The following is a 26,318-nucleotide window of genomic DNA, read 5'->3' as shown; positions in this document are numbered from 1 at the left end:
CCGAGGCCGAGGAGCCGCGCGGCCAGGTCGGGCCAAGCCGAAGGCGCGGGAGCGGAGCGGAGCCTCCGGCGGCGGCGGGAGGAGCAGCAGCGCCGCCGCCGCCAAGATGGCGGACCTGGAGGCAGTACTGGCCGATGTGAGCTACCTGATGGCCATGGAGAAGAGCAAGGCCACGCCGGCCGCGCGCGCCAGCAAGAAGATCCTGCTGCCCGAGCCCAGGTGAGGTGCCCCGCGCCGCGACCCCTGCCCGCGCCTCGCGCCCCAGCTCGGCCCCGTGCGCCCCCTGTCCCGCGGCGCCCGCCCTCAAGACCCCCTGCCCCCGGCCCTGGGCCCCGCGCGCCCCAACTCCGGGGCGCCGGCCGCGCCGCTTCGGCCCGCTCCGCAGCTTCCTGCTTCTCACTCGCTGTCAGCCCCAGCTCCTGCCGTCTCCCTCAGGGACCCAGCGCTGTCCTTCCTTCTCCCGGTCCCGAAAAGGGTCCCTCCCCGGGCCTGCCTTTATTTACCCCTTCTGACTGACTGTATCCCCCGTTCTCCCGCCTCTGCTTCCAGAGCTACTCTTGGGGGGAGCCCATTCCCCATCCACTTGCCTCCCATCTATACTTGGGTGAGCCTTGGGGTGAAGAGTCGTCTTGACTCGTGCCCTCCCCTCTGGTGGGGTCACTGCACCAGACTTGGGTTACTTTCAGGGTGATGATGCCACGGGGCTCACAGAGAGGGATGCCACATCCCGGAGCGGGAGGGGAATGGCACTCAGATGGAGGAAGCTCTCCCTGACTGTCCTGGCTGTAGTGCCCTGTGGGCTCTTGACCAGGGGACATCCCAGCACACCTGCAACAGCTGGAAGAAGGCTGCCACTTTTCTGTTAGACAACTGTTGTCACCACACCTGGTATCAAAGTATAAACTGTTTAGTATGTCAGGGCAGAGGCGCACAGGATGTGAGAGATAGCTGGGGCTTGTCCCACATTTTATGGCTGATAGATAGAGCGAGTTTCCATTGTGCGAGCCAAACAGCAGCCTACGGGGTGAGGACAGGTGTGGTTTTCTGCCCTGAACAGGCGAGGAAACCAAAGCCCCAGAAGCAACTGGCCTTTCCACTTTTACCCAGTTAGTCCAAAGCTATGCCTGGCCTCCACAACAGAGCTTTCAGCTTCTTGTTATGCATTTTGTCCACTACTCTGGCCTGAACGGGGGCCTGGATGTCTACATCTGTGAGAGCAGATGTGCCCACCCACCACGATCCCAAGGCCAGTCCCAGCAGCTCCTTGTGCATGCCTGAGAGTTGCCAGCTGGTGCCCCAGTGAGCTGGAACCTGGGCCTGCCCTCCCTGCTGTGGTCTTGTCATGGGACTTTGGACAAGTCCCTTCCCATTTCTAGGCTTGGATTTTCAGATCTATGAACTCTGTGAAATTGGGACTGTGACGCTGGTGTCCTGAACTTTGAAGCAGTGGTAGGGGTGCATTGCCTGGTTTCACCTGCCCCCTCCTCTTTGCCTGCTCGCTGGGTTTCGGGTTGACTGAATGCTAAGCCTGGGAGAAGAAAATTGGTCTGTGTTTTGAAAAGGCCGTTGGGGCCTTTTTTTTTTTTTTTTTTTTTCTAAGCATTTGCAATCAGATTTCTCAAAACAGGAACCAGACAGTCAGCTGGGGCCGTTCAGGGAGCAATGACAGTTAGGACAAAAATGAGTTCAGAAATGACAAAGTTATGCGGGAGGAAACATGAAGAGAATTAACCTCTAGGGCACCAAATGACTGCCGTGGTGGCTGCAGCCTGGAGAACCCCTGCAGGTGAGAGCTCTGAGGTGGGGCCTTTTCTGGAACTCCCTGCATTTGAGTAATCTTTCCCCAGAATGCATCACTCTGACGGGCCCCGCCTTGTGAAGGTGTGTTAGAACCCTGAGAAACGAGCCCTTCCTCTTTCCCTGGACTCTTTCCACCCGTGATAGTGATGATACGATAGCAGTAAGAATAGAAGTTATAATAATTCATTATTTATTTTGACATCTGTCCTCTCAGTTGATCCAAAAGCCAACCTGTGAAGTTGGCAAGGCCGTGCTTGGCATGTAGTAGTTGCTCAAGAAGTATTGAGGCCAAATAATGTCTCATGTAATCCTGAGCAGAAATGAGGTGGGCTGGAAGGGCATCACAGGTTTTCCTGCTAGGTCATTATTAGCAGCAAAGCATTGAGCGTATGGCCCACACCTGTGAAGGGCCTAGCAGCGTGGCAAGCCTTTCAGAGCTTCAGCGATTATAAACAGCCACCTGTGATATGCCATGCCATAGGTCTGCCACCACTGGGCCTCCAGTTCTGAGCTTGGTTGTGCTAAGGCCAAGGAAGGGCCCTGAGCTGGCCTACAACACTGGACTGGCCCTGGCGGTCAAGCTTCTTGCACTAGGCCTCGCATGTACCCCATGGGTCAGATACCTGCTGCCCTTGACAAAGGTGACTGTTACTATTTCTTGCATCCATCTAGTCCTGCTAGTTTGCAAAATGCCTTTTACTCCATTTTGTGCTTTTCACAACTAGGGAAAGCAGGCCCAGATTCCCCACTAATGATCAAAGCCCTGAGGCTCCGAGAGGAGGTCACTGAGGAGACCTGAGGTTACAACTCTGGTCCCTAGGGCTGGGCCAATGCCTATCTCTGTATGTCTCTGCTGTCACCTTCAGTTTGTGCGGTAGGGTGACTGGTACCCCTTGCCTGCAGAGCTGTGGGTCTCATATGGTAGCCTGGAAGGAGTAGGGCAGCCCTTGGTATTACCAGCTGTCACAGTTCACAAGGCCCAGTCTCCTCCCCATTGGCTGGGACTGAGAGGCAGAGTTTCCTGGCAAAGCTCGTGCACGGGGGTATAGCTCCATGCTAGGATCAGATGCAGGTTGTGACTCCCCTATTCCCATAAGGTTGGGGAGAGAAGTCATGATTTGTGCCCATGACAGGAGCTTTTCCCACCGTGGAGTGGTCTGTGTTGGCAGTCTCCCCAGGGTTGTAGCTTGGCTGAGACTTGGGGCTGGCATCACTGCCCTGACTTCCCAGGTCTGGGGAACAGGAGTAGTTGGGCAGAATGCCACTTTAACTTGGCACAGGGGCCTCCCCTTCTGTTATCCATAGAATCCAAGGAAACAGACCCATTTCCTGACCTCTTTGCAGGAGGCAATATCATGTAGCTGGAAGACAGGAGTCCCAGCTCCTTGTCCCTGTGCAACATTTCACGTGGGGCCCAGGTGGGTCCCTCGTCCTGTCTAGGCCTGCCTCATTTTCCATCCGGGTAAAAAGAGGCTCTCCTTCATAGATGACCTCCCCATGTTCCCCCCACCAGCCTCCGGGTCTGCGGTCTGGCCTCTCCCCACAGGAGCTGCCATCTCGTTTTCCCAGCAGCAGCCGCAGCAGCCGGCTTATAATTATCGTCATTTGCCTAATATGACCACTGAGGCCTCATATAATTAATCTCTGGGCTCCTGGTTGAGGAGCCCTGCCTGTGCAGTCCCAGGAGGTACCCCTGCCCTCCCTGATGATGGTGGCAGTCCCAGAAGCAGCATGAGGGAGCCTTGTGCCTCTTGCAGCCTGCAGGTCCCTTGGCTATTTCCCGGTCCCTCCCCCACCATGTGCTTCCTCCCACTGCCCCTGTCTGGCTTCCCTGTCTCCCCAGACCCTGTCATTCTTCCTCAGCTGCTGCTTCGTTCCTGTTAACTCCTTTCAGCCAGGACTTCCTGCCTCTGTTTGTGGGGGAAGGGGTACAGGGAAGGCTTTACCCTTCTTCCTCTCGCAGCTTCTCCATCTCCAGCAGAAACCCCGCTGCCTCCAGCTTCTGTCCCTTACCCAGCATTTTCCACTCTAGGAGCAATATTCTCCCTCTCCTGCCCCTGAAAACAAGATTATCTTTTCTGCAGTCACTCTTCTGGGCCTTTGAAGCCACCACTGTTCCCCAGGAATGGGTCCCTAGGATGCCTTTTCCCATCTGTCCTCCTCTCCAGAGCTGAGATTCTCACGGCTTTGACATTAAGTCGCTCACTTCCCCGCCGTTCCCTGAGTAAATGGATTTGAAGGGAGCATGAGCGTTACAGGTCGGGATCCGTGCATGGGAATCTGGGCTCTGTCAGCCAGGGAGTGATGTGGCCTATTAATGCACAGTCAATCCCTAGTAGTAAATTCCCAGTGACGTCAGGTACAGGCACGCTCTGCTCTGCAGCAGCGTTTCCTCTCTGTGCCTTGCTCGCTGTGCAGAGAGAGCTGGGCCCTGGGGGCCCAGGGGGTTTGGGTACATTCAGCCTCTATGTGCGGGGCTGTTGCTCCATGGATATTATGGAGCAGACAGCAGGAGCATGTGATGGCCTTCAAGGACGTCTCAGCCTCTACCATACTTGCCCTTTCCATGAGCCTTTTCTTTGCTCCGCGTTGGTTCCCAAGGTCCATTTTGTCTGGACAGAGTTGTGCTCAAATTATTTCTAGTCTGTTTCAAGTGAGATCCTGAAAGTGAGGGGTTTGACTGCAGCTTTTTCTAAAACATCGCATCTCCACACTGCTGCTTACTGCGATGGGTGAACCGCAGTGGTGGGTGTTCTGGTGGCAGGGGGGTGGGGACAGTGTTCTGAAGCTGGAAGCTGACCTGGGCTGGGAGTGGGAAGCCTGCAAGCAGGAAGCTCTGGGGGTCTGTTTAGAGCATGCTAACGGGGAGACAGACGGGGATCTCTGAGGCAGCAGTAAGATGCGGGGTGTGTGTGCTCGTGACATTTGATGGGGCCACCCGAGTGCCTCTTCCTGTGCACGTCTGCAAGGAAGCCTGGGAGTCTGGGCCTCTGTAGATGTCGGTGCTGGGCTCATGCGCACAGAGCCAGCTGTCGTTTCCCTGCCTTGGATGGGGGCTTGCTATAGATTTGGCAGTCAGGATCGGTCTCTCCCATTTGATAATGTCCCCGTCCTTGGTCTCTGAGAACTGTCAACTCCAAGGAGAATCATTGAGAAATATTAATAAAAAGCCCCAGGGGACTTCCTCCTATTCCTGCAACCTTGGTGCCAGGTTTCCTGGAAATGCCACAGGGGTGCCCCTTGGCTGCAGACTTACACACTTACAAAGTGTAGTTGTTCCCCATGTGGCTGTCAGGACCTGCTGACGTGGGGGCCTGTACCCTCGAAGCCAGCCTGCATCCTGCTGTAATTTGAAGAACACCAAAATGTGGACCCTGGCCTGGCAGGTGCTGGTCACGGCCACCCTCCTCTGATGAACTCTTGGAGGAACACTGCCCTGGCAGGAGTAAGTGGGGAAGCAGCTAGCAGAAGCTGAGGCCCTGTGGCGGCTGAAGGGGGGATCCAGGGGGCCCTCTTAAGATGTATTTCTCAGCCAGAGTTTAGACAAATTCAGTGGTGGACTACAGGCTAGTGGGTCAGTTTGCCCTTCCAGCCTTTCTTTCTTTGCTACCCAAAACAAGCATGTTTGCTTTTACCTTCGCAACCCTTCTGGTCCACACAGCTGCCAGCCCCACCCAGAAGGGCCCAGGCCAGTGCCACTGCACCACAGAGCGCGGGACTCACTCTTCTTCTGGGCCACGTGGTACTAGAAAGTACCAGAATGTCTCCCCCTCTGCTATGACTCCCTCCCTGCCTGCACCTCAGTGTCCTGTCACCTCAGTCACTGTGTTTCAAGAGAGGAAGTGCCCTGCCCCCAGTGTCAGGCTGGGCCTGCTCCTTCAGCCTACTGGGAGTAGAACATAGCACCTCTCCCCATGGTGGGGCCGCTTGCCAGCCACCAAGCACTACAGGGCCAAGGCACCCTGGGTCCTCTTGCAGGGCAGGTACCAGGCCTTGGATAGAAGGACACCAGCACCTGAGGCAGCTCTGGCCAGGCATGGTGGTACACACCTGTAATCCCAGCACTCCAGAGGCTGAGGCAGGAGAATTACTATGAGTTTGAGGCTAGCCCCGTCTACACAGTGAGTTCAAGGCCAGCCTGCACTACACACTGAGACCCTGTCTCAAAAACAAAAATAAACAAAATAAAAAAACCATGAGGCTGCTCTGAGGAGTAGTAGCAATGCTGTTGTGTTTAGCTCCTGCCCATGGGCCCAGCCCTGCTAGGAGGCTGCCTAGCCGCAGGCCTGTTCCTCTGAGGACATGGCAAGTATGGCACAAGCTCAAATATGACCTGTTAGCACATGATCATGTTCAAGAAGTGGCACAGGCCGTGAACAAGTTTGGGGGTGCCAGGGAGTGGAGCCTAGAGGCTGTGTCCTGTGATCCAGGAGACGTGAGCTAGCACTGCAGGATTGTCCCCTGCTGCTATCTCTTTGTCAGGCAACGTGAGTTGGCAGTTCAGCATTGCCTTGACACCCTTGTTTTGTAAATGAAGAAACAACATTTAAAGTCTGTGATTTGACTTCCCAGAAAGAAGGTGGGGAGGAGCTGTGGAACCTAGGACTAGGGAGATGCCAGGCTCAGGCCCTTCCCCAAAGAGATCAAGCCTCCCAAACCCTATCCGTGAGGATTCAGGCATTTGCCTCTCTTGATGGCCCTCAGTGGTTCTTGGGGATATGGGGTTGTTGACCTAGGTGGGAACAGGGACACTGCTCTGAACACAGCATCTCCTCCAACTGCCAGCACTGGGGAGTGAGTGCGAGGATGGTGAACCAGCTGGTGGGAGGGTTGCTTCTGCTGTCCATGCCAGCCCATACCTGCCACCCCAGAGAGGACTTCCCCCAGTGACACGTTTTTTCTAACCTGCCTGTTTCTTCAACTGCCAGCCCCATGGGAATAGACCGGAAACCCTAAAATTGCCACTCTGGGGACCTTCCATTCGAGGATGCTGCTCAGGCCTGACCTTGTGTTTGGTTGGGGGGGTACTGTTTTATTTTAAAAAGACTTTTTTCTTTTTAAGGAAGAACATGAAGTGCTGTGGGCTGGGAAGAATGCTGTGGCCATGCCCAGGCATGGCTGTTAAGGGGAGGGGTTACCACCAGCCTGGGGTCCTGCTCCCTGCTGTGGCCTGGGTCTGTGCCATGACAGAGCCCCCAGGAAGGCAGAAGAGAAGGCCCTGCTTGGCAGCTTCCTGTCTTCACCAACAGGGTGCCTTACCAAGCATATTTTCCTTTGGGGGACTTTCATGTATCTAGCCGCTCTGAGCAAAATGGTAGGAAGCGGCAGTGGCTGCTTACTGGCTCCTGCCTGGGCATTCCCTCTGCCAAGCTGACCCATTTTGCTAGCTCTTAGGAAGCAAGCCTAGGACTCAGGAGCTGCCCAGTGAGCCCTATGCTGGCCCATGTTCCCAGGCCATGCTCACTACTGGTGGAATTGCTGTGTTTGCATGTCTTTGTTTCCAACCCAGCTACACCTATCTGATCCCTTACCACCATATCCCCATTGCCATTTTGTGACATTTTTTTCCCTCTTTGCTGCTTTTTTTCTTATCCCCTTCTCTGGACCAAAGCACACCAGAATACCAGAATCAGGTACAGAGCAGAGTGACCAGAGCTAAGCCAAGGGGTGGTGACAGTCTCTCCTTCCTAGACCATCTTCCAGGTGAGATCCAGGTTCTTAGCCTTTCAGATTCCTGGGCTCCATGCCCCTAGGTCTCACTGGCAGCCCCTGCCCACCCTTAAGAGCTCATGGCTATGACTTGACCCAGCCTCCACCAGGTTTCTAGTCAGCATGCTCCAGAGCAGGAGCTGTCTTGCTTGGTTTGACAGGCTTGGTAAGCCGGTACGGCATGGGACTTGGTTTCTGTCCTCATCTCCCAAGTCCCCGTAAGTCCCACAGAGTTGGGGAAGTATATTGTGGATTACAGCTGGTGGGTGTGTTCTAATATGTGGCCCCCAGGAAGGGTGGGAGTGCCAGTGTGTACAAGAGACACATGCAGCCTTGGAGCCCCTGCCTGTTTGCAAAGAATGCCCTTGCTTTTTCAGAGGGAAGCAGCTTTCAGACAGCAGCATGGGGGAAGGTACCCTGGGGTCATGGGGCTTCTGAGCTAACAGCTTTTCTTCCCAGTTCGATGGGGTCGTGGCTAAAGGAGTTGCCAAGGCCTGTCCTTGTCATCAAGGTCCTACTTCCTGTTGGGAGGCAGTTTTTGGAAGAGGTCATGGCATCTCCCAGCCTCTGAGGGTGGGAAGCAGGCAATAAGGTTAGAGCTTCAGGGTTGTGCTTACGACAGCCTGCTGTTATCTCGCCTGGCCTTTCCTGAGGAAGGCTCTAAGGCACAAGATGTTGGGGAGGGCGGGCTGTAACCCCACTGCCCTGGAGCTGTGTTCTTCTAGAGCTCTGGGCAAGCCCAGAAACTTACCTTGAAGGACTGGGCTGGTAAATTCACTTCCTGCCCACCTCAATCCATTCCTGCTGGCTGAGTGTCCTCTGCCTGGGCCTCGCCTGTGGTAGCCTAAGGAGTCCATGCCCCTGTCTCAGAAGTCCTCTTTACATTCAAGAAGCTGCCCTTTTTCATGCCCTTTGTTGTGTCCTCCTCCTTGCCCTATGGGCCTCTTCTTGCCCCTGGGCCAGCTATCCTTTGCCTATCCCCAGGTTCCCCAATCTGTTCTGGGACCTCACTCCCTGGGGACATCCTGTTTGCACTTCAGGGACCCAGCAAAGTTCCATGTTCTCCACATAGCCAGTTGTATACCCTCCCTTCCCAGCCTCTCCTCACTGCCTGCTGACCACAGGGCCCACTGAAGCTTGGTATATCCTGTCTGCTATCACAGACGCAGCGCCTGCATGTTGAGCAGAGCTGCCTGCAGAGTGGGCTGGGTTTCACAAATCATCCACATATAAGGTTCCTCTTGTGTCCCTAATGCTTCAGTACAGGGGCTGAGGAGATAGCTCAGTGACATGAGTGCCTGCCTGGCAAGCATGAGGTTCTGAATTTGATCCCTGGCACCAGCCCCCTCCCCCCCAAAAAAAGATGTCCCTAATGCTTCACTACAGCCTAGGTGACCAGGGCAGCCATTCTGGGTTCCCTAGAGCAGAGCAAGGGCACCAAGAAGCTGAGAAGGGGCAGTGCTAAGTACTGGAAGCCTGGGAGGATGGATCTGAATCCATACCAGAAGTGGCCACTTCACCTGAGGCCTGTGGTGTCTCCACAAACCCTTGAGGGCTGCCTGGGTAAGACATGGCTCGGGTGTGATGGCACAGTATGGTTCCCAGCTGGTGTGTGCCCTCAGTTGGGCAGCTTAGTGCTGCCAGTAGTCCAGGGTAGTAAGAACTAAGTGTGACCACAGCCAGCTGGTGAGGTAGGTTGGCAGGGTCAAGACTGCAGGTGGCCAGAAGCGAGGGACAGCAAAGTGGCATCTGAGGCATGGAGTGCAGCCTGGGTGGGTTTTCTAGGCTTTGCTCTTTGTATGCTCAGTGCTGAGAAAAACAGGGCAGCGAGTGTGGGGGTGGCCTTCAGGGCCCACAAGAGGCAGCCTCTTCTACAGCACTGGCCAACAACATAGAGCAGGGGCAATTTTTTTTTTTTTTTGTTTTGTTTTATCAAAGTTCCCTAGTAGGGACACAAAAACTGAAGCTTGATTCTCGTATGTGTTCTCTTTTTGTCTCTCTGTTTTCTAGATTGAGATATAATTAATACAGTATAAATGCATCGTTTGAAAGTGTTTATAATCCCGTGGTTTTTAGTTTGCACTGTGTTGTGCAACACTTACTCCTATCTAATCTCAAGCATCTCTCTTAACACAGGAAGAAACCCTGTACCCACTGGCAGGCCTTCCCCTCCCCTGCCCCAAGCCCCGCAGCTCCTGTCCATCTCTGTCCGTTAGCCCATGCCGCATAGTCACATGAATGGCATCATACAATCTGTAGCCTTTTATGACCATCTTCTTTCTCTCGCTGTGGTAGTGTGTGTCAGTGCTGCATTCCTTTTTTATGGCCAGACAGTATGCCAGTGTATGGATGTGCCACCTTTTGTTTGTCCGTCCACCCACTGATGGACAAGGCCTGGCTTGGGCAATTTAGTCAAGTTCTCAAAGCTGGCAAGTGGCAGCACTGGCACTTCTGCAGGCCAAGGGCTTTGGAGAAGAAGGCCGTCTGCTGGCCACCTAGCCTTTGGGGACAGAGCCTGGTGGCTGCCCTCTCTTGGGGACAGCCAGGCACAGGTATCCTTTGGCCCAACTCTTGTCATCAGGATGAAGGAGTCAGGGGTGGCTGCTACCTTAGAGGGAGCAATGACACCCATGACTCAGGCTTCTGGGAAGGGCCTGCAGCCCCAACAAGCTCTGAGAGCTCTGCTCACTATGCCCCCTCTGCCAGCAGCATCCGCAGTGTCATGCAGAAGTACCTGGAGGACCGGGGTGAAGTGACCTTCGAGAAGATTTTCTCTCAAAAGTTGGGTGAGTGCAGCCCTAGGGCTTCTCCAGCCTGCCTGTCCAACTGTGCAGGCTCCCAGGGAGAACTCAAGGCTGACCTTCGGTTGCCTACCCTAGCAGGGGTGATATTTCCCTCTCCCAGGAAGTGGGGCCTCCCATCTATTCAGGGTTCCTCAGGTGCCTCCAGGTGCTGCTCTGGTCCAGCTGTGGCCCTTGTGCCTCCTAGCCCCTGGCTGTCAGCCCAGGAGACCCCGTGGTGAAGGCAGGGCCTGGTCTTCCAGGCTGCCAGGGAAGTTCCTCCTTTGGGGTTTTTGTTTTTAAGAGTTGCAGCTTCCCCTTGGCGCAGCCACAGCTGCTCTGGGCCGTTGGTAGAACTGACAGGAAGAGGCGGGGCCCTTCCTGTGGCGCCTGCCCAGCTGTGGTTGGCCCTGCCCCGCCCCCAGGACCCTCTAAGCAACCTGCCTGTGTAAAGCCAGCCCCTCCATCCGTCCTGCTCTTGGAAGTTTCATGCTATCCACCCCTTGGCCCAGCCCTGTGGGTAGGCTTGAGGCAATCCTGGAAAGCTGCTTCAGCCACACACAGCTAAGTGGCTGTTCCCGAGAATAGGATCTGGGCATGTCCTGGTAGGATCAGGCACTGGAGGATACCTTGGGGCGTCAGGGTGCCTGGAAGCACACAGCTTGGGTCCCAGACCTATACTCCGTGTCTTGGGTAAGTTGCGGCACCTCTCTTAGCCTAGTGCTGTCCCCATTCAGGAAATGTGACTCCTGAGCCTCACCATGCAGAGATGGGTGAGGTGATGTCTGTGAGGGCATTTTTGTCTGCTGTAAACTCTTGATCACACAAGTTACTCAATGGCATTATCCAAAAGCAGGCTGGGGAGATCATTCAGTATTTAGGCGCCTGCCTGGTATGCACAAAGTCCGAAGTTTAATACCCGGTACCAAAAAAAAAAAAGCATTCAGAAGCCAGGCTGCCGTTTCCAGAAATGGCGGCAGCCAGGTGCAGGCCTGTAATCCCAGCATTCTAGGAGGCTGAGGAAGGAGGATTGTAAATTCAAGCCCATTTTGGGCAATTTAGTGACATGCTTAGTGTGAAGCCCCTAGGCTTAATCCTCCAGTGCTTGAGCTGGACTCCCTTTTCCCAGGAAGGCTAAAGATACTGCAAAGGCCCTCAGTATCCGCCCGTAGCCACTTGTCTCTTTCGTTGTGGGTGGCCTCTTGCCTTTCCTGCTCCTGATCTGAGGCCCCCACCCTTAGGCCTGCCTTTCCTGGGAATCTACCACAGGTCCAGCAGGTCCTCTGAGGTTTCCCCAGCTGGGCCCCAGTTTCCTTGGCACCCTGTCAGTGCTGCAGAGAGCAGAGGGGAGCAGAGTCAGGAAGAAGACACCTCCCTCAGGGTGGCTTGGCATCAGAGGCCTCTGGACAGCAACTCACTGACCTCATGGAGGAGGTGCTAGGCTTATGCTGCAGCAAGAGCAGAGCCTGACACCCACCACCCCCTCCCTTGCCTCACCACAGTGCTTGTCACCTTCCGGCCACCATCAGAGGAAGCAGATTCTGGGAAGGGAGAGAAATATGGGGGCCCAGAACTAGAGTCCAAGAATTTTCAGGTTGGCAGTGGCCACCCAGCCCCACCTGTGCTGCTGTCCTGACCAGTTCAGCACAGAGAGCCCCAAAGCCACTCTGTGCACAGTGACAAGAAGGCCTGAGAGGAGTTGGGCTCTGTGTGACCTAACCAGTTGTTTTCAGGGTACCTGCTCTTCCGAGACTTCTGCCTCAACCACCTAGAGGAGGCTAAGCCCTTGGTGGAGTTCTACGAGGAGGTGAGTAGGCTGCCGGCTGGAGCCCAAGAGGCCCAGGCCCACTCTGGCTGGACAAAGGGGGGCATTGGGGTGGCTCTCCTGAGTTGGTGCCCCATCCCCACCAGCCGCAGACCACCTGTGGCTCCTGCCTTCCAGATCAAAAAATATGAGAAGTTAGAGACAGAGGAGGAGCGTGTGTCTCGAAGCCGAGAGATCTTTGACTCCTACATCATGAAGGAGCTGCTGGCCTGCTCGCACGTAAGTGTCCTGGGCTCCTCCTTGGCCTGTTGGGTGCTGGAAGGAAAGAGGGTGGCAGACTCAGAGCCATCTCTGTCCTCTCCAGCCCTTCTCCAAGAGTGCTACTGAGCACGTCCAGGGCCACCTGGCAAAGAAGCAGGTGCCTCCAGATCTCTTCCAGGTGGGTACTAGGCTTATTCCCTGCTGGCCTTGCCCAGAGTCCCCCTTATACAATCACAAGTCAGGAGGCCAGGCAGCTGGGGGCAGAGCAGGGTTATCCTCAGCTAAAGGGGCTCAGTCACCCACTTTCAGCTTCCTCCCTAGCCATATATCGAAGAGATATGTCAGAACCTCCGAGGAGATGTGTTTCAGAAGTTCATTGAAAGGTGAGTGTGGTGTTGGAGGAAGGGGCAGGAGCAGGGGAGGCCGCTCTGAGAAGGACAGAGGGCAGCTGCTCTAGTCCTGAGCAGGCAGTGCTGGGCCTGTCACTGCCCCTCCACAGGGATGGGATCGCAGAGCCTGTCCGTGGGCCGTACACATCTTCACCCCCATGGACTGTCTGGCACTTTGCCAGGCTCACTCAGGCCCAGGGGCACACCACCTCCTAACAGCCTGCACCACTGGAGCTAGTGGCAGCCAGGGGTTGGTTGTAGGCAAATCGAGAGATATAATACCATTTTTAGAGTCACAGCTGCCCAGCCTCAGAGCAGTTGGCCTCACAGGGTGAGCCAGCATTGCTGAAGCTCAAGGACATGTCAGCAAGTCAGGATTGGCCTGGGAGACCTCCCCTCTCAGTCTCTTTGGACCCCAGGGGGCTAGTGGCTAAGCCCATGCTGGGCCAAACACAAGCTCAGGGCATTTCCATATCATCCTGCCAGGACCCCAGGAGGGTAGTCAGTTGGGTGGGCTTGTGTCCCTGGTCCTCACCTACCCACTCTGGAACTTGCCTAAGCCCAGATTCTCCCCTTACAGCGATAAGTTCACACGCTTCTGCCAGTGGAAGAATGTGGAACTGAACATTCATGTGAGTGGGATGGGGTGGGTGTGCAGAGCATAGTGGGCCCAGGTGTGGCCAGGTGGGAGGGAGGACTCCAGTGGGGGAGGCATGTGACCAGGCAAAAACTGTAGGAGACTCTGGCGGTCTGTAGTGACCCTAGCTGTTGCCACCCCTGCAGCTGACCATGAATGACTTCAGTGTGCATCGTATCATCGGTCGAGGTGGCTTCGGCGAGGTCTACGGGTGCCGGAAAGCAGACACTGGCAAGATGTGCGCACCCTGCCCAGCTGGCATTTGGTGGGGTGACCAAGAGAAGGTTCAGGCTCCTAAGAGTACCCTGAACACCAGGGGCATCCTAGGGAAGAGCTGTGAGGGGGATCGGTGCCCCAAGCTTGGGTCCCTGAATGAGTAGTCTCTCTGCCTGGAGTATATCCTGTCCCACCTACTGCTGTGCCCCCTCCCATCTTGCTTGGGTGGTTATAACTCCTCAGAGCCATCCAATGAGCCAGTACTTCTACCCTTTCTGAAGCTCTAACTTGTGTTGCATGCCTGTCCTGTGTCTATAGTCTTCTTCAAACTCCCTCAGGCAGCCCTGGGGCACAGCTCTGAGGTGGGTACTGACCACAGCTGCCCCTCTCCCACCCAGGTACGCCATGAAGTGTCTGGACAAGAAGCGAATCAAGATGAAGCAGGGGGAGACCTTGGCCCTGAATGAGCGCATCATGCTTTCCCTTGTCAGCACCGGGGTAAGCTGGGTGACCGGGGTGGGCTCCAGAGCAGCCTTCAGCTAGGGACCCTGGGCATTCTCTCCTGACCACCCCACTCTCCTAGGACTGTCCCTTCATCGTCTGCATGTCGTATGCATTCCACACGCCAGACAAGCTCAGCTTCATCCTGGATCTCATGAACGGTGAGTGGGTGCTGGCCCAGGGTGGAACTTGGTGCAGGCTGGGGCAGGCAGCTGAACTCCACCCTGCGGGGCTTCCTCAGGTGGGGACCTGCACTACCACCTGTCCCAGCACGGAGTCTTCTCTGAGGCCGACATGCGGTTCTATGCAGCTGAGATTATCCTGGGCTTAGAGCACATGCACAACCGCTTCGTTGTCTACCGAGACCTTAAGGTAAGGTGCCATGTGCTACCTATTTCCTGTCCTTTCCTGCCACACACAGCCTACAGACCTGGGACAAGACTGGCCCATCTCCTCCCTTGAGTCTTTTCCCTCTGAGCCACTGTCTGGCTTTAGACAAGTAGGGAAATGGGGGGAAGAGCCCACCTGGGCCCCTGCCCCAGGAACCCCATGGTCCTCCCTTGCTGGGCCAGGCAGCGCTCATGGGCTTCCCCCACAGCCAGCCAACATCCTTCTGGACGAGCATGGCCACGTGCGCATCTCGGACCTAGGCCTGGCCTGCGACTTCTCCAAGAAGAAGCCCCATGCCAGTGTGTGAGTGCCCCAGCCACCCCCTCCCTTCCTGCCTCCCTCCTCCCATTCTTGCTTACAGCCCCTTGCTCCCACAGGGGCACCCATGGGTATATGGCCCCTGAGGTCCTGCAGAAAGGTGTGGCCTATGACAGCAGTGCGGACTGGTTCTCTCTGGGCTGCATGCTCTTCAAGTTGCTGCGGGGGTGAGTGGGCCATCGTCAGTGGGAGGGGGCATAGAGAGATGCTCTGCCCAATATGTCCTAATTCTGGACAAGGTTGACTCATGTTATCTGCCTCAGTTTCCTTATTCTTGTTTTTTGATCTTGGTCTTTGATCTCTCACCTAGGCACAGCCCCTTCCGGCAGCACAAGACCAAAGACAAACATGAGATTGACCGCATGACATTGACAATGGTGAGCATAAAGGTCTCCTCAATGGGATTGGGGGTCTCCTGCAGGTGCCAGGGTAACAGACTCTTGGTTCTGGACAATCAGCAGTGATCTCAGGCTTCTGATCTTCTCTGTTCCTGCGAGGCAGACCCCTTGACCACATGCTCCACCCTCTGTTGTCACAGCTCACGTTCACAGCTGTGGGTGCACATCTATAATCCTAGCACTTTTGGAAAGTGAGAAAGGAGAATCACAAATTTAAGCCTGGCTTGGGCAATTTAGTGACTGATACCTTGTCTAAAGACAGTGTAAAGGCCTTGGGTTCAATCTCCAGTACTCGGGATGGAAGAAACTCATACTTTCTGGGGCCATTTGGAAACCTGGCCTTGCTTTTCTACCTGCTGTGGGCCAGACCCACTCCCCAGAGTGAGCTATGTTGGGGCTGAAGGCTCTTCCTCAACGCCTGCCAATGTCCTACTCCTCTTAAGGCTGTGGAGCTGCCTGACTCCTTCTCTCCTGAACTGCGCTCCCTGCTGGAAGGTTTGCTACAGAGGGATGTCAACCGGAGGCTGGGCTGTCTGGGCCGTGGGTGAGTGCTCTGCTCTTTGTGTGCAGCTGTGTGAGTCCCTGAGGCAGGTTGCTGTCCCAAGCCTCTAGCTGTGCCCTCAAGAATGAGGGCTGTATCCCATGATGCAGAGCCCACCTCCTATGAGATACTCACTTGTGGGCCATAACCAGCCCTATTCAGTGTCCTCAGGGTGGAAGGGCTATCTGGGCATGGAGGGCTAGGTCCTTGTTCCCAGAGGGGCCTTTGAAACAAAGATGGTAATGACAATGATAGCAGCTCTTTATGTTCATTGAACTTTACTGGCGCTGGGCAGGATGTCAAGATTACCGATACTAAACCCCCATTAGTGAGAACTGTTGCCCTCCCCTTTTAGAGATGAGGAAGCAGGCTTGGGGTTCAAGAGCTTTCCTAGGATCCCAGAGCCAGAAATGAGAAAGTGGCTGAGCCTAGAGCACAGCCTGGCCGCCTGAGCCTGTGGTAGTCCCGAGCCCAGGTGACAGCCTCTCCCCACAGGGCTCAGGAGGTGAAGGAGAGCCCCTTCTTCCGCTCGCTGGACTGGCAGATGGTCTTCTTGCAGAAGGTAACAGCCTGCAAGGGCCGGTCTGGGGTCCCCTGAACTCCTCTCGATGCTGATGCCCAATCCTGTCCTGCTGCAGTATCCGCCCCCATTGATCCCCCCACGGGGGGAGGTGAATGCAGCCGACGCCTTTGACATTGGATCCTTTGATGAGGAGGACACAAAAGGAATCAAGGTACCAGGCCGTGCCTGGCCTCGCAACTGAGCCCTGAGCCTGACCTAGGGTGGGGGACCCTTGTTTCTCCTCTGCCCCTGTCACAACCCTTTCACCTGAGTGCACAAGTCATCCACAAACTGCCCTGATGGGATGGTTGAACCATGCCATCCCTGCCCCAAGGCCTTGGGCAGGCAGGTGGCTGATTATGTCCTGGCATCTTTTGTGGATCCACATGTCCCTGCCCTGTCTACCTTGTGAAGTTACTGGACAGTGACCAGGAGCTCTACCGAAACTTCCCCCTCACCATCTCGGAGCGGTGGCAGCAGGAGGTGGCAGAGACCGTCTTTGACACCATCAATGCTGAGACTGACCGGCTGGAAGCCCGAAAGAAAGCCAAAAACAAGCAGCTAGGCCATGAGGAAGGTGAGGGCTCACTGCCCACTATAGGGATGAGGAGCAGACTTAAGATTAAGGAGCCCACCCAAGGTTGCAGGCACAAAGTGGCCACATGGGATCTAACCTGGCCTGCCCCCTCTGTGTCTCATGACAGACTATGCCCTGGGCAAGGACTGCATCATGCATGGCTACATGTCCAAGATGGGCAACCCCTTCCTGACCCAGTGGCAGCGGCGCTACTTCTACCTGTTCCCTAACCGGCTGGAATGGAGGGGTGAGGGCGAGGCCCCGGTAAGTAGCTAGCCGGGGCACCGTGCATGAGGGTGGCTGGCCAGCCCTGTCCCTCACTGCCTGCCCCCACCCCGCAGCAGAGCCTGCTGACCATGGAGGAGATCCAGTCAGTGGAGGAGACACAGATCAAGGAGCGCAAGTGCCTCCTGCTCAAGATCCGTGGTGGCAAACAGTTTGTCCTGCAATGTGATGTGAGTAGGTTCCTGGAGTTCCGGGGGTGTACAGTGGGGTGCCCAGCTGAGGCTGATGGAGCCTGGGCCCACACAGAGTGATCCCGAGCTGGTGCAGTGGAAGAAGGAGCTGCGGGACGCCTACCGTGAGGCCCAGCAGCTGGTGCAGCGTGTGCCCAAGATGAAGAACAAGCCCCGCTCTCCTGTGGTGGAGCTGAGCAAGGTGCCGCTCATCCAGCGCGGCAGTGCCAATGGCCTCTGACCCATCCACCCACCTGCCCGCCGCCTTTTATAAACCTCTAATTTATTTTGTTGAATTTTTATTATTTGTTTTCCCGCAAAGCGGAAAAGGTTTTATTTTGTAATTATTGTGATTTCCTGTGGCCCCAGCCTGGCCCAGTCCCCAGGGAGGGGCCCGCTTGCCTCAACTCCTGCTGCCACCACCTCAGCCACTGTCCTACACCCCCTATCCTGATCCCTGGAGCCATGCACTCCCAGTGTCTTCCTGTGGACGACAGCAGCAGCCCTCCCCAGGGAATGAAGCCACCCTGAGCTCTGCCACCTCAGGCTCTGTGGGCTGTGCTCTGCCCATGGCACGGCCGGGTATCCCAGTGTCCCCCACCCCAGGGGAGGGTGCAGCACAGGGATACTACTTGAACTTTCCCACCACCCCCCTCCTGCAACAGAGGGATAGAGCCCTGTGCTGTCCTGCCTTCCAGCCACTGGTGAGAAAAGGGAGCCCCTTGTCTCCCTGGCCCAGAGGCTTCCCATGGCAACCAGTGCTCTTGGGCCCTTGTTTAGGAAAAGCCCATGTCACTGGCTGCCCCCATTACCCCATCCCTGGACACTGGGGCTCAGCCAAGAGGGTGGCACTGGCTGTGGCTGCTGCTGCCCTCCCCACAGCCTTCACTCCCTCCCATTGAGGACCAGGGCTCAGGATCACAGGTGGGCAACTGTGGATTGGGCCCCACTGGCCTAGCCTGGCCCCCGGCTCCCTGGCCCGGTAAAGCCCCCCTGCCCAGGACTAAGGCCAGCCTGGGCAGGTTGGTAACACAATGAGAGGGGGCCCCTACCCCAGCCATCCAGCTCACAGCCCATGTCCTGTCAGTGCCACCGCCCATGGGTGCCACCTCACCCACCGCATGCCCCCTTGTGCCAGTTGCGCTGCCGTGTGTGGTGTCACACCCTCTCCCCTGACCCAGGGGCTGGGTTGACATACCATCCCCTCTCGTTTACTCCTGGGGCGTTTCTTTGCCGATTTTTGAATGTGATTTTAAAGAGTGAAAAATGAGACTATGCGTTTTTATAAAAAATGGTGCCTGACTCCTCGCTGTCTTGGAATTTCTTTGTGCCTGGTGATAACTTTTCAGCCTCTGGCTGGCTGGGGCTTAAAGCAGGAAGGTCCTCTGGCACCAAGTTCCCTCTACTGCCAAAGCAGTCTTCAGGTAGATCCAGGCCCTATGTGGGCAGGATGAGTGTACCCCTCTCGGCCTGCCCCCAGATGCCTCATCCTGCTGCTCTATAGTGAAACAGTGCCCATCCCCCACCTCCAGGGAGGAGGGTAGCTCCAACCCACTTCCCACGTAATCAGGAAGAGGTGCCAGCAGTTCCACATTTGGGGTCACATTTGGACTGACTAGGCTGTGTCAGCCTTACTGAACTTCCCTTACACATCAGGCATGGTGCTGATCTCCCTTGCATCCCAGGGCACCTCATCTGTCTAGGCCACACTGTGGCTCCTGAGCACTTGGCCCTGACAGGCCTCCCTTCTGGTCTCACTGTCCAGACCCACCATCAGGCTTCTCCCAGAGTCTGCTACCATTTCCCCACATTCTGCCTCTTGACCCCAGAAGTGATGGGACAAATGTGTGCCGCTGCACATGGCAAGCAGGCTCTGTTGGGCATGGTGGAGGCTGAAGTACAGCATGACCAGCAGAGAAAAAGACTGCTGGGATAGTCACCTAGGGCTCTAGAAAGAATCTCTCTTTGAGCTGGGCCTCCAGTGTGGGGAGAGTGGGCCTCGGGGCTCCTGAGAGGCCAGGCTTGACCTAGTACAGAGCCCTTGAGTATTTGTAACTGCAAAGTAAAGATGAAAATGGACAAGGTGTCTGAACTTTGCCTAGCTCCGGGGAGTCCTTGAAGACTCTGGGTGGGCCTGAGATGAGGAGAGCTGGCTCTTAAGTGGCTGGTCATTGTATACCGGAGGTAGGGAGAGAAGCTCAGGACAGGAGACAGACTCAAGCTACACTTCTGCCCAATGAAGACATCCTCATGATGGTGGCAGAGGAAGAGACAAAAAGCCCAGGAAAAGAACATGGCCCAACAGGAATGGGCCAGGTTAGAGGATGACAGGTAGGAATCTAGGATAGTATGAGGAAGGTTGGTGGTACCACTTAGAATACAGCAGCACAGAGCAGGAGTTGACCCAAGAGGAAAACTGAACATGTAGCTTCATTTGACTTTGTCACCCTGATTGGACATGGGCTTAGAGATACTCTGGAGGTGGCATCAGGGTGACCATAGGAGCAGACAGGCTCTTGGCCAGGGAGATGTCAGACTTCTGGATCAGGATGGCACAGAAGGGCCCTGGGAGAGGATGAGTGCTGTTCATGGAAGTAGAGACTGATAGAGAAAGTGGTTTGGGTGTGGAAATCCAGAGAGGCTGGGCCTGAGAATGTCCTGCTAGATTTAGGTTTGAAGAGGGTGTGGGGAAGAGACAGCCTCTGAAAAAGATGGAGGCCACGGAAGCCTGCGCAGTAGCAGCCAGCAAAGGTTGACTATAGAGCACTGGATATTGATATTCAGAAGCCTCTGAGCTGAGCAGACCTTTTGCCATCACAGATGACCTGATAACACCACAGAGTGGGTGGCAGTGATCCCAAATGGCACAGGAACCACCTGACAAAGATAAGGGAAGGTAAGAGTGGAGGTAATCAGGCCTCCTAGTTTGCAAACTTGGCATAAGGATGTTCTAGAGCAGTAGGGGACCTTCAAGTGAGGCAGATCTCCATTATAGTATCCAGTCCATGTACAAACAGAGGCTCCAATTTGGCAAGCTTAGCGGCACCCTCACTACCCAATGAAACCAAAGTCAAGGTTCCCAGCCTGGGCCTCTTTGAGCAAGGGGCCATAACTAAGCCAGCCAAAGCTGGCACCCTAGTTCCTGTGTGGGTAGATGTGACAGCACTGTTTTGAAACTCTCCTTCCTGCCCTAACATGCAGCAGAGTGCAGACTCTGCATAAAGGATCCTTGCAGAGGCAGAGTTCACCGCAGACAGTCCACTAGCAAGGCAGGCACTGTCTAGGTTTAAGGTCCCTACTCTCCAGTACTTCCATTCCTGATTCCAGTGCTCTGGGGACCATGCCCCCCACACACATACATCGCTGGGCTGCCCACTTATGTTGTGGTAACCACACTGGCTCAAGTCCTTGGGGAAGGGGCTTCACGCTCAGCTAGCTAGCATTTAGGGGCAAGCTGTTGGGTGCTCATTCTTCAGAGTTCTCGGTAGTTATACTCTGCCGTGATGGATCACCTGCACCAACAGGCACAATCGGGACCGTAGGACTGGGGATCAGAAGACAGGGGCGTGGGCCTGTCTGTAAACCACGACCCAGACCAGCGGGAGCAAGACTCAGGGGCTGCCCCGCGTCCCCCGCGAAGCCACCCTGCCCCTGGGCCTCTGCTCCCTTTCTGGACCTGAGTGAAGGGGTCTGTGTAGGGCCGGGGGCGCCCCCAGTAGGCCGCAATCGGAGCTGCAGTCAGACCCCGCCCTCTGAAACGCCCCCCCCCCTCGACGGCCGTTGCGGGCCTAAAGCTCTGGCAGGGACCCTGTACCCACTTTTCCCGAGCCCAAGTGGTTGCCCGGAGGCAGCATCCTTCGCCCCTGGCCAGCGCGCCGGCGCTAGGGCAGTTGCTATGGCTGCGGGAGGGGAGGGGGCGCTCGGCCTGACGCCCCGCCCCCTTCCGGCGAAGCCCCGCCCGCTAGGGCCCCCGCACCGCCCTCCTTGCCGTCTTCGCCGCTGCCGCGGCTGCCGCTGCTACGGCTGCTACCGTTGCGGCTGCCAAGGGTCGGTGGGTCTGCAGCAGCTTGGGTGCGCCTCAGAGCAGAGGTAAGGGGTCCGCGCCGGGCCCTAAGCCAAGAAGGGCTGGGCCGCTCCCGCCGCCCCCGCCCATCCGCCCTCCCTCCCAGGATGCGGCGCTGAGGCCCAGCATGGCCGGCCAGGGCCCCACCTTCCCGCTGCACCGGCTGGTCTGGGCGAACCGGCACCGCGAACTGGAGGCCGCGCTGCACAGTCGCCAGGTGAGGCCCTGTCTGTCGGGACCCCACCCAGGGCTCCGATCTCCATCCACAGCTGCATCCTAGCTCCCAGCTCCCAACCCGATCGGAAGCCCAGATCACCTGCCCTCGCTCTTGAGCAGTGTCTCCCCACGCTGTCTTACCCCGTGCTCTGCCCACCTCACACTGCATCAAGCCCTGTAATTCACGCGCCATCACCTAGAGCCAGGCTGAGTACAGACCGAAACGAAACTCATGGCCAAAACTCATGATATTTCTCACCTGCTTTCCTGATCAGTCCCCACCACCAGGAGGCCCGCGCTGACCATGGCAGGGGGCAGGAGAGGTGGGCAAGCGCTTCCCATCTGCCCCTCCCCTTCCTGGACATATGGGTACCACCCTCTGCCATCTCCCTGGCCGGACTGCTATCCTTATTTGACTCCAGCCCATCCAAACTCTAGGCTGCCTTGGCCTCTGTTCTCTTCCCCTGTGCTAAGTGTCAGTCTCCCTCAGCACGACATTGAACAGGAAGACCCCCGAGGGCGGACTCCCCTGGAGCTGGCTGTGTCCCTAGGAAACCTGGAGTCTGTGAGAGTCCTCCTTCAGCACAATGCCAACGTGGGCAAAGAGAGCCGCCAGGGCTGGGCAGGTACACAGAGAGCAGGGGGGCTGCTCTGAGCCTGGGAGAAAGGTTGGTGGGTAGGAGTGAATTGCCAAGTCCGGGGACATTGGGAAGACTTCCCTCAGCAGCTGGTGCCCCCAGTCCTGCAGGAGGCAGTCAGCACTGGAGACCCTGAGATGGTGCAGCTGGTCCTCCAGTACCGGGACTTCCAGAGGGCCACACAGAGGCTGGCTGGCATTCCAGAACTGCTCAACAAACTCCGCCAGGTACAGCCAGGATGTGGCCAGTGAAGAGGGGTAGGGTACCATGGTGGAGACCAGTGTGGTCCCCATAGAAGTCTTGGTCTCAGAAGGGCATCCAACCTATGCAGTAGTCTGCCTACCAGACTGGGGTCATGTGGGTGAGACTGGGCCCTTTGAAAAGAAAGCCTTCACCTGCATGGAGGGGTCCCATGTGCCAGAAATCTCTACAGAGCTTTAGGCTTTTGGCTTCCTAGAAAATTCAAGTTTCCTGGAGGGAAGCAATAGAAATAGCTGGGCTCCTCAAATGTGTGCTTCTGTGCCCTGTCCATCTTTTCTCAGGCTGATAGAGGGGCCCTGTGGGCAGAGCACAGTACCTCATACCCTCCCGGGGCAGCCTTGGAGTGTTCATTGTGCCACTAAGACCTCAGAGACCCATGTACTGCCCCATGTCTTATGGCCAGTTGAGTGGCTCATGTCTTCAGATGCTTGTGGCTTTTTTATGTGTAGACTATTTCAGAGCCCTACTTGGCCCAGTCTCCCTGGGCAGGGGTTGTATTGGAACTTTACCAGGCCATCACAGTGCAGCAGTGTCACCTTGGGTCTGCCGGCCAACACCACCAGGCCAGACCCTTATGGGTAGCTCTGCTCTCTCTTAGGCCCCTGATTTCTACGTGGAGATGAAGTGGGAGTTCACCAGCTGGGGTGAGTGGAATCATTTGGCCTTCAGGGACACAAAGTGGGGCCTTTGGGAAGAGCTCCCAGTGACCTCGGTGCTCCCCCAGTGCCCCTCGTGTCCAAGATGTGCCCAAGCGATGTTTACCGTGTGTGGAAGCGAGGTGAGAGCCTGCGAGTGGACACCAGTCTCCTGGGCTTTGAGCACATGACCTGGCAGCGTGGCCGGAGGAGCTTCATCTTCAAGGGCCAGGGTGAGCTCTGGCACCCTCCAATTCTCGGTGACTTTTGAGGATGATGCTGTCCTTTCTCTGCACCTTCCAGAGGTAGAAACTGACACAGGAGTGGAGGGAAATGCAGGGGCTGTGGGTGGACTAGTGAGCCCCAAGGGGCAGAGGGTAGCCTGCTAGTGGGGACCAGCCATGACATGTCCCTCCTCCCTATACCCCTGCCATGGCAGAGGCTGGAGCCCTGGTTATGGAAGTGGACCATGACCGGCAGGTGGTGCACACAGAGACACTAGGGCTTGCTCTACATGAGCCCGAAGCACTGTTGGCTGCCATGCGGCCCAGCGAGGAACATGTGGCCAGCCGCCTCACCTCCCCCATCGTCTCCACTCACTTGGACACTCGAAATGTGGCTTTTGAGAGGTCAGTTGGGGCCTAGCGCAGTGTGGGTGGGATGAGAGAGGTAGCAAGAGCCATCACTGATGAGGCCAGGGCTGTCCTTGAGGTTCACAGCCAAGGTCCCCGGGAGGCTGAGCCACCTGCCAGAGACTGCTCAGGCTTCGGGGAGGGGTGACCCTGGCAGTCCAGTGTCCTTCCACGGCTTACTCCTGTGGCAAGCGTGGAGCCCCTGCATGCTTGTGGATGCTAGCCACTACCTTTGCAAGGAATGGGCAAGATCAGTATGCCCTGCATATCTCTCTCTCTCTCTCTCTCTCTCTCTCTCTCTCTCTCTCTCTCTCTGTGTTTGTCTCGCCCCCTCTCGCTCTCCCTCTCACTCTCCCTCTCTCTCCCCCCAGTGCTGGGAATGGAGCCCAGGGCTGCACACATGCTAGGCAAGTGGACTATCACTGAACTATGTCCTCAAGCCCTCCTCCTTTTCTTTTAAATTGAGGCAAGGCCCTGCTAAATTGCCTAGGCTGGCCCCTAACTTGTAATCCTCCTGCCTCAGTCTCCTGGGTAGCTCACATCACAGGCATGTGCCACCACTGCTTTGCCTGGCTGTCCCTTTTCTTGACTTCTGACCTCACATGTTTTCCATAAAAACAAGCAATTAGGCTGTGATTCAGGGAAGTGCTAGCTTCTCATTAAAAACAGCCATGTTTGGGGAGGAGTCCTTTGTAGGTAGCCAAGGAACCAAGAGTGTTATTTCTCTAATAATATGTGCCCCTGATTGCAGTGGCAGACTTTGGAAACACCTTTTTCTTTTGATACAGGTCTTGCTGTGCAGTTAAGGCTGGCCTTGAATTCACCATGTAGCCCAGGGTGGACTCAAACTCATAGCAATCCTGCCTCAGCTTTCCAAGTGCTGAGATTAAAGGCATGCGCCACCATGCCCAGTTGGAAACACTTTTTTAAAAAGTAAATGCTTTTTAAAAGCAGCTTTATTGCCAGGTGTGGTGGTGCATGCCTGTAATCCCAGCACTCAGGAGGCTGAGGCCAGGGGATCATTGTGAATTTAAGAGCAGCCTGGGCTATAAAGTGAGCTCAAGGCCAGCCTGAACTGCATAGCGAAACCCTGTCTCAAAAAGACAAAAATAATAATTTAAAAAAGCAGCTTTATTGACATAAATTTCATATGCAGTTTATCCATTTGAAGTGTACAGTTCAGTGGTTTTTGTTTATTTGTTTTTGGGGGTTCGGGAGTGTTTTGAGACAAGTCTTGCTATGCAGTCCAGGCTGGCCTTGAACTTTTGGTGATCCTTGTGCTTCTGCCTCTCAAGTGCTAGGATCATAGGCATGCACCAGAATACACAGCCCTGTCTTTTTGTTGTTGTTTGAGACAGGATCTAGATATGCAATTCAGGCTGGCCTTGAACTCACTATGTAGCCCTGGTTGGCCTCAAACTCATGACATCCACCCACTTCGGCCTCCCAAGTGCTGGCATTACAGCATGCACCACCACACCCAGCCAGGCCCAGCTTTCAAGAAGAAATTCTTAAATTATTACATGTCCCCATCAGCTCCCCTGGCCCTAAGCATCTACTAATCTACTCTGTCTTTGTATACTTCTCTATTTTGGACTTCCATGTGAATGAAATTTAAAATATGTGGCCTTTTATGTCTTGGCTTTTTTTTCAATTAGTATAATGTTTTCCAGTTTCATCCAACTTGAAGGATGTAATTACTTTGTTCCTTTTGTATGGCCAAATACAATTATATGAACATACCACCTTTGTTTATTCATTAGTCCATTGACAGACATCTAGGTTGTTTCTATTATAGTATTTGGCTATTATAAATAAGGCTGCTATAAGCATTTGCTTACAAGTTTTATGCACACTTGTTTTCATTTTTCCTGGGTCTGTATATCAGAGTAAAATTTCTCTGTTATATTTAATTGAAGACTGGGGAGATGGCTCAGTAGAATAAGCGCTTGCCTGGCAAGCACAAGGGCCTGAGTTCAATCCCCAGTTCTGAGGAACAAAAAATTAATTGAGCAACTGCTGAACAGTTTACTAGAGGAGTTATACCATTTTACATTCTTATACGAGGGTTCTAGTTTCTCCATGTTCTCATCAACACTTGCTATTGTTCATTTTTGTTGTTGTTTGGGTTTTTTGAGACAAAATCTCACCATGTAGTTCAGGCTGCCTTAAACTCATCATATAGCCCAGGCTGACCTTGATATTGTGGCAGTCCTCCTACCTTAGCCTCCCATGAGTACAACATGTCCAGTTCATTGTTCATTCATCCATTTTTGGATTATTGCCATCCCAGGGGAAGTGAAGTGCATCTCATTGTGGTTTTGATTTGCATTTCCCTAATGACTTACACTATGGAGAATCTTTTCATGTGTTCAGTGGTGATTTATGTGTCTTCTTTGGAGAAATGTGTGTTCATAAACTTTACCCAAGGTTTTAAGTTGGCTTATCTTTTTCTTTCACTTTTTTTTTTTTTTTTTTTTTTTTGTGGTACCTGGGATTGAACTCAGGACCCTGAGCTTGCCAAGCAAGCACTTATTCTACTGAGTTATCTCCCTGGGCCCACTTTTGCTTTCT

General features: G+C 55.1%; 2 protein-coding genes across 6 annotated transcripts in view; both read left to right on the top strand.

The window, feature by feature from the left end:
* Positions 1-49: 49 nt before the first annotated feature.
* Grk2 (G protein-coupled receptor kinase 2) lies at positions 50-18,619 on the top strand. Of its 2 annotated transcripts, none has more exons than XM_004627164.3 (21): positions 50-219; positions 10,219-10,295; positions 12,023-12,096; positions 12,232-12,333; positions 12,419-12,493; positions 12,637-12,698; positions 13,285-13,336; positions 13,488-13,579; positions 13,956-14,055; positions 14,141-14,219; positions 14,300-14,430; positions 14,657-14,751; positions 14,826-14,933; positions 15,077-15,143; positions 15,608-15,708; positions 16,201-16,267; positions 16,344-16,439; positions 16,682-16,844; positions 16,972-17,108; positions 17,186-17,299; positions 17,376-18,619. In XM_004627164.3, exons 1-21 carry the CDS (start codon positions 107-109, stop codon positions 17,538-17,540), a joined length of 2,070 nt encoding a protein of 689 aa, XP_004627221.1. In that variant the 5' UTR covers positions 50-106; the 3' UTR covers positions 17,541-18,619. The 2 variants fall into 2 exon arrangements, with proteins under 2 accessions (XP_004627221.1, XP_023566452.1); XM_023710684.1 differs by having other exon boundaries at positions 107-219; positions 17,189-17,299.
* A 2,683-nt stretch (positions 18,620-21,302) lies between these two features.
* The window catches only part of Ankrd13d (ankyrin repeat domain 13D), a 12,747-nt gene continuing 7,731 nt past the window's right edge, over positions 21,303-26,318 (top strand). For 2 of the 4 annotated variants that reach the window (XM_023710829.1, XM_023710828.1), the window contains exons 1-5: positions 21,645-22,204; positions 22,319-22,443; positions 23,076-23,121; positions 23,202-23,345; positions 23,552-23,741. In XM_023710829.1, coding sequence (XP_023566597.1) covers positions 21,883-22,204; positions 22,319-22,443; positions 23,076-23,121; positions 23,202-23,345; positions 23,552-23,741 — 827 coding nt within the window. In that variant the 5' untranslated portion in view covers positions 21,645-21,882. Of the gene's footprint in view, positions 21,389-21,468; positions 21,580-21,644; positions 22,205-22,305; positions 22,444-23,075; positions 23,122-23,201; positions 23,346-23,551; positions 23,742-26,318 lie in introns of those variants that run through there. The other 2 variants (XM_004627161.2, XM_023710830.1) reach the window with 2 other exon arrangements.

Source organism: Octodon degus, unplaced genomic scaffold, assembly GCF_000260255.1.
Source record: "Octodon degus isolate 3935 unplaced genomic scaffold, OctDeg1.0 scaffold00018, whole genome shotgun sequence".
In the NCBI taxonomy this organism is placed as follows: Eukaryota; Metazoa; Chordata; class Mammalia; order Rodentia; family Octodontidae; genus Octodon; species Octodon degus.
This window is presented reverse-complemented; position numbering and strand designations above follow the sequence as displayed.

Coding starts and splice junctions, on each gene's coding strand:
- Grk2 (XM_004627164.3), top strand. CDS start 107: ATGGCGGACCTGGAGGCAGTACTGGCCGATGTGAGCTACCTGATGGCC. Junction 12,334..12,418: donor AGCTGCTGGCCTGCTCGCAC/GTAAGTGTCCTG, acceptor TGTCCTCTCCAG/CCCTTCTCCAAGAGTGCTAC. Junction 17,300..17,375: donor AGTTTGTCCTGCAATGTGAT/GTGAGTAGGTTC, acceptor GGGCCCACACAG/AGTGATCCCGAGCTGGTGCA.